The sequence below is a fragment of the Oryzias melastigma genome, unplaced genomic scaffold, assembly GCF_002922805.2.
Source record: "Oryzias melastigma strain HK-1 unplaced genomic scaffold, ASM292280v2 sc00236, whole genome shotgun sequence".
Taxonomy (NCBI): domain Eukaryota; kingdom Metazoa; phylum Chordata; class Actinopteri; order Beloniformes; family Adrianichthyidae; genus Oryzias; species Oryzias melastigma.
Genome location: NW_023416886.1, coordinates 354,598 through 361,023, shown reverse-complemented (window position 1 = coordinate 361,023; position 6,426 = coordinate 354,598). Strand labels below are relative to the sequence as shown.

The 6,426-nt window shown below is 42.6% G+C and overlaps 1 protein-coding gene across 2 annotated transcripts in view; it reads left to right on the top strand.

Moving 5' to 3' along the window:
• The window catches only part of otog (otogelin), a 100,750-nt gene that overhangs the window by 25,183 nt on the left and 69,141 nt on the right, over positions 1–6,426 (top strand). For both annotated transcript variants that reach the window (XM_024263082.2, XM_024263084.1), the window contains 2 exons: positions 2,689–2,821; positions 4,151–4,328. In XM_024263082.2, the coding sequence (XP_024118850.1) occupies positions 2,689–2,821; positions 4,151–4,328 (311 nt within the window). The remainder of the gene's footprint in view (positions 1–2,688; positions 2,822–4,150; positions 4,329–6,426) is intronic.

Here is a 6,426-nt window from a genome sequence, read left to right as displayed (position 1 = left end):
ACGACTTCCCCCTGTCAGACTTTTATTTTGAAATCACTTTCCAGGTACATCAGATGAAATACTTTCATGTTCTACTTTAACTTGAAAAGAGAAAATATCATTTCTTCAGAAAATAAAGCAGGAGACATTATTTGGCTTGTAACCAATCCTAGGCCTCCATTATCTGTTCTAATCCTGAATGAATTCAGACTCACTCAATCAGAATTAGATTTACAACCCATTCAGACTTCAAAGCCTGTCTTAGATGAAAGGAGATATCCTGAAACTAGTGTTTTATTTGAATGAAGGCCACACTATTAAATTATTAAAATGTTTTTTATAATATTCAGGTTTAATTTGATTGCACTCATTGTTTGATCTCATTCAGGTCAATATTAGTTAGTTTTCACATATTCAGTCCAAAACCAGTTTTCTGTGATTCCAAATGAATGTGTACTCTTAGGGAGTATTCAGACTGGACACATTTGGTTCGCTTAAAGTTTCAGTCTGAATACACCAAAGTGGACTCTGGTCCGGGACCAGGAGTTGTTCTCTGATCCATCTTTTGGGGTGCTTCCTGTTTGTTTCCAGACAGACTGGGCTCCACTTTGCTCTGAGTTTCCTCAGTCTGAATAGGCTGAGCACGGTGCGGAGGAGTGGCAGCAGCTCGATTTGAGTGACGAGGCGTGAATTGGGCGACGGAGCCAAAATTTAAATATCTGAAGTTTGACAGGTCGCCACGTCACATCTACCAATCAGGAACTTGGCTTTGAGGATGTGGCGTTTTCAGTGACTCAATCAGCAGGTAGAATATTAATCCAAAATAAGCATTTTTGTCCTGAACTTCCATCTATTTCCTTAACCCGCTGGGGCCGCTGGGTTGCAGAGCTTATCTGGGTACTTTGGGGCGAAGGCGGTATACAGTCAGGACAGATCGTCGGCTTTCGCTCCCAGGGCAGAGCTCACTCGCTCGATATGCCGGCAGATCGAGAACCCCTGCGGGGTGCAGAGGCTAAAAACACAGCGGAATCGGCTTTTATACAGACACAGCCCCCTGTACTGGGAAAATCTTTTAATAACTAGATTTATAGCATTACCTGAGATAATCCAAGTGTGAATGCTGTAAACTGAATGTGGCAGAGGATGCTAGAGCTGGTAGCTAAAAATACTGAAACTGAAAGCTGAAAATGCTGAGGCTGAAAGCTAGATAAAATATTAGCTAAAAGCCAAATTAGCCAAAAAATGGAAAAGTGTCATAACTTTGCCAAAACAGCTAGCATAATACTAAAACGAAAGCGAAAATATTAGTTAAACTGCAAATTAGCCTAGAGAACGTAAAAACAGTTTAATTTTACAAAGCAGCTAGCATTTTGCTAAAATTTTATCTATACTCCCAATTAGCCAAAAATCTGGAAAAACAGTCGAATTTTTACAAAACAGTGAACATTGTGCTAAAATCTTAGCTAAGCTCCAAATTAGCCTAAAGAATTTGAAAACAGTCTAATTTTTACAAAACAGCTAGCATAATGCTAAATTTGATCTAAACTCCAATTTAGTCTTAAATACTGGAAAAATGTCTAAATTATTCAAAAACAGCTAGCTTGTTGCTAAATTAAAAGCTACACTCCAAATTACCCGCCAAAAACCCAGTAGGTCTGAACATTTTAATGTTTTAATAATGTCTCCAGCTGAAAGTATGCAGAATTTCACAAGTGCACACAGTTTTTGAAGAATTTGAGCAATTTCTCATTCTGTCCTAGGGGCATATTTTGCTCAATATTTTAAAAAACTATAAAGTTTGTGAAGACCAAAAATACAGTGATGTCCTGAACGAGCTCAGCGTTTTGATACCAAGATTGCTAAAATTGCTGAAAGTGTGATTGAGTTTTTACATGCCCAAAAATGTGCGGAAAGGAGCAGGAGAATCACTGTAGTGTGAATGCTACCTAAGATTTCACACAATTGTCATATGAACACAAACATGGTGACATGGTTAGCAATATTTTTGTAGAATTCTTCACAATAAATAAACATGTTCCCTCAACATCATCTGTGTCTTCCATACATTCTAAGTAAGATATCCACAGACATCGTTCCTTATAGCGATCATCCTAAAAACATTAGCTGGTAACTCCTCTCACATGAAGAGAAGAGCTGGTACAAAGAGGTGGAGGATGAAAGCTGGACTCATCAGACGCACATCAGACCAAGGAGGAGTTGTTTGGTCAAACTGACCTTTCTCACGGTGCGTTTGTGGAGCTGGGAAAGCTGGAGGAGCTTTCACTTTAGGAGAAATCTGACCCTGGCCCTCCAGAATTTTCTGAAATGGTGATAAAAGTCTGAATGAGATCCACTTAGATCACTTGGATCAATTTAGTGTTTAACCCTAGAGCTCCAGTGTTTATGTTCTTTGATTTAATGTAATTTTTTAATTGTTAACAAGATAATTCCAATAGATTCTGAAGGAGAAAAGCGGCTCAAGACGCTTTTCTACTTCAGAATCTACTGGAATTACTTTGATTGTGTTAAAAAGTTACAGTATGTTAAAGATTTTGTGTGTAACCCTTTAACGCCTCAGGTGTTTCAGGGTTAAATCACTGCAGGTGGTCTGAATCTGTGAAGAAAGTACAAACTCTGCCTCTGTTTCCCCGACTGTGCTTCTGCTGTGTCTCTGTGCTGTGTTAAAATGTGATCTTGTCTGTATTGCAGAATTTGGACGGGGCATGCATCCAATCAGTTAACCTGGTCATTGACGAGGATCCAAGAACCGAGATAACTCTGAGCCACACGGGAGAGGTCTTCATGGCCGGACAGTACCGCATCTCGCTGCCCTATTCTGACGGTAACCTCCTCATCTTTGTCCTCGTCCAGGACTCGACTTGTGTCACTTTTCATGGCTGTGATGGATTGAGTGATAATTTCCCAAAGACTGGACCGGGTCAGGACTAACAATGTGTCGCTCATAATGCTTTTCCTCCGAGCATTGCCCACTTTTCCATGAAGTGTCTTCATGTTGGACTCTTTGCGTTTCTCATGTGAAACTTTGCTGGAGGATCTGATAGTGAAGGGCACACTAAACACGTCTTTATGTTTGATTTGAAATACTTGGTGTTCTTTTCTTCACCGCACAATAAAAGCACAAAACACAAATAATTGTGGCAAACCCTAACCCGTTCCAAGCTGGTTTCCATCTTCCCAAGGGAGACTTCAGTGTGATACAGAGCATCAGTCTTGGTCTCCAATCCGTATGGTTTGCTAGGCTGAGTCTGTTCGGTTCTTACTGTCCCATCGCAAATCACTCTCAGCTCGCCTCCACTGTAAGCCGCTTCGCCAGGTTCTGATACTTCCAGATTCCACCAGCTCCAACCAGCAGAAACCCAGAGATCATTAATCCAATGATGTGAACATCTTTGATTACTTTGCACAACAGGTGTCTGGAATCTAGTAATCAGTCAGTGTATAAAGGACTACAGGTAATCTCTGTGCTGTTTGGTGACAACACTCAACTCCGCCCTAAGGAAGTGACGGAAATTCCAGAAGATTTGAAAGAAAATTATTCATTTGTGTTGTTTCTTTTTGCTTTTATCTTTTAACACTGGAAATGTCGCAGCATCGCATCAGCACAAGAACACGCTCTGTGAGCTACGATAACTATTTGACCTTTTACACTACTAAAGTTCCACTGCGATAATCTTTTGATTTATTTTAAAAGAATGGTCTTTTAATGATAAATATGCATTTTTTTGGCAAGTCAAAAAAGCCTGTGGAGCAGCAGGAGTTCATTCAAATTATACCTATGCAGAGTAAGCCGGCCCCCACTTGCTGTCATCCATCTGCTTACATGCTCTCTCGTTAGCTTACAGCCCCTCACAACCCCAAGCTAACGTTAGCACTGCAACAAAAACGGCGAGCAGTATCAGAGCTATCCAGTCGTCCAGTTCTGATCCAGATTCCAAGCTCAGATGATGACGTTTTCTCGTTGAGCCGCTTTTCTCCATCAGAATCTACTGGAATGACGTCGATCATGTTAACGGTTGAAAAGTTACGGTATATTAAAGAGGGTGTGTCATTTACGGGTCTTCAGCGACATCTCAGGTGTTAAACAAAAAGCTGCTCGCTTTGTTTCTCCATGATGGTCATCAAAACACTGAAGCCTCCTCCTCCTCCGCAGACGTCTTCCACATCCAGGAGCTGTCCTCCATGTTCCTCCAGGTGAGGACAACCTTCGGCCTGCAGCTGCAGTACAGCTGGACGGAGTTCCGCCTCTACCTGCAGGCGTCCGAGCTGTGGAAGGACGACACAGTGGGGCTGTGTGGAACCTTCAACGGCAACATTCAAGATGACTTCCTGTAAGTTTGTGATGGCTCACCTGTGATCTCTGGTGTGTGCCCTGTTAACCACCCTCCCCCTCCCCTCCAACCATGAGGAGAGGGTGACTTCAGTTTCAGAGGGGCGATGGGAGGCGACGGTAAAGTGCTCTCCCTCGCTGTAATGCACACGGCTTCGGCGGCTCGCCATCAAAAGCCTCGCTCTCTGATCAGCTTTTTTTAGGCCGCCAGATGAGCTCTGACTGGACACACCACTCCAACAAGGAATTTACTGTTGATGGAATAGGGACTCCACTGTGCCCAATGGTGATGGTGGACCATAAAGTCCGGATGTTGACTAACAGCTGTAAAAGGATACACATCAGTGAAGTGGTCGCTCGCTGCTTCAGGCTGTGAAACTCTGCCCTAAAAGGCTGCAAGTTGATGCTCGCAGAACTCAGCTACCGCTTGGATCATTAACATCAAAATCATCTGTATGTGCAGTATGTCTACAGCAGGTTTATCTGTAAAATGTCCACTCACAAATAGGATCTATGTGGACTTCACAAAAAAACAAAAAGGTTAAAGACCCACTCCAATGAAAATTGAGTTTTTAACATGTTCTTGTTGAATTTTTCCCATGATCCAAGACATATAACATAATTTAAGATTAAAGCTGTGTTTCTGTGTATTAATTAATCAAAATGTGATGGATCAGGAGTATGGGGTCAAATCAGGATCTGCTTAAAGTGAGCTCCACTGCTGCTTGGTAACGATCTCCACTGTAGCATATTAGCGAGCTCCGCTGAAGCGAGCTTCATTGTAGCATGCTATCAAGCTCAACTGTATTGAGTTAGTGAGCTCCACTGCTGCATGCTAGCAAGGCCCACTGCTGCGTGCTAGCAAGCTCCACTGTTGTATACCAACGTACTTCTCTGTATTGAGCTAGCAAGTTCTCCTGAATTGAGCTAGTCAGCTAGTGATGGGCTCTTTCGGATCGGCTCCCCAAAAAGAGCCGGCTCTTTCGGCTCCCAAACGGCTCTTTAGGTTGTTTTGTTGCTTTAAGTAATTTATTATCAACAATTATATAAAATTATGCACAAAATGAATACAAATAAAAAAAAACGTGTTTTTTTGTAAATATGATTATATTTCACTCATATAAACAGAAAAATGAATAAAAATTATAATAAAATACAAAAAGCAACTATTTACTACTCGACAGAGCTGTTCTATCAAATTTTTAACCATCTCTTTGTAAACAAATTCAACTTGAAAACAATATAAACACTGCAAACCACAACACAAAAATATAGATTAAAAATTGCTTTTGTTTCATCTGTAACAGTGAAATACTCCCATATTTTGCTGCGTTTTCTTGTGTCACTCATTGTTTTACCTTAATGTTATGCTGTTTGTCTTGTGGCCACTGACTCTCTTTTTCTCTTTCCTTCTGTGCGCCGCGAGTGTAACCTCCTCCTCCGCGCAGCGCGAACACAAGCCACAAACACATATTGACCAATCACGTTCGACATGAGGAGAAAAAAGGGAGTGAGAGAGAGGCTTTCCCTCCGTGTGTGCTTTGCTACTGTTGTTGCTGCGAGTGTAACTACCGCTCCTCCTCCTCTGCTCAGCGCGAACACACACGGCATAAACACATATTGACCAATCACGTGGGACATGCGGAGAAAAAAAGGGAGTGAGAGAGAAAAGACTCGGCTCCCGACTTCCGGCTCCCAGCGAGGAGCCGGCTCGCGTCGTTCACTTCAAAGAGCCGGTTCAAAGAGCCGTTTCGTTCGCGACCGACCCATCACTATAGTCAGCTCCTCTGTAGCATGCTGGCAAGTTCCATTGTCCACCAGGCGGCTGGATTGGGTCACAAGCCTACCCACTGATTGTCCATTTAAGCTAATGTTGGCAAACACAGGTGGGGCCACCACATCGGACCGGACTTTTTAGCGTTTCCATTACAAAATGGACCTGGTAAGCAGGTCCGACTGATACCATTTTTAGACCCGTGTTGGTCGTAGGTCCATAGGAAAATAGAATGGACACTAGTGATGGGTCGGTCGCGAACGAAACGGCTCTTTGAACCGGCTCTTTGAAGTGAACGACGGGAGCCGGCTCCTCGCTGGGAGCC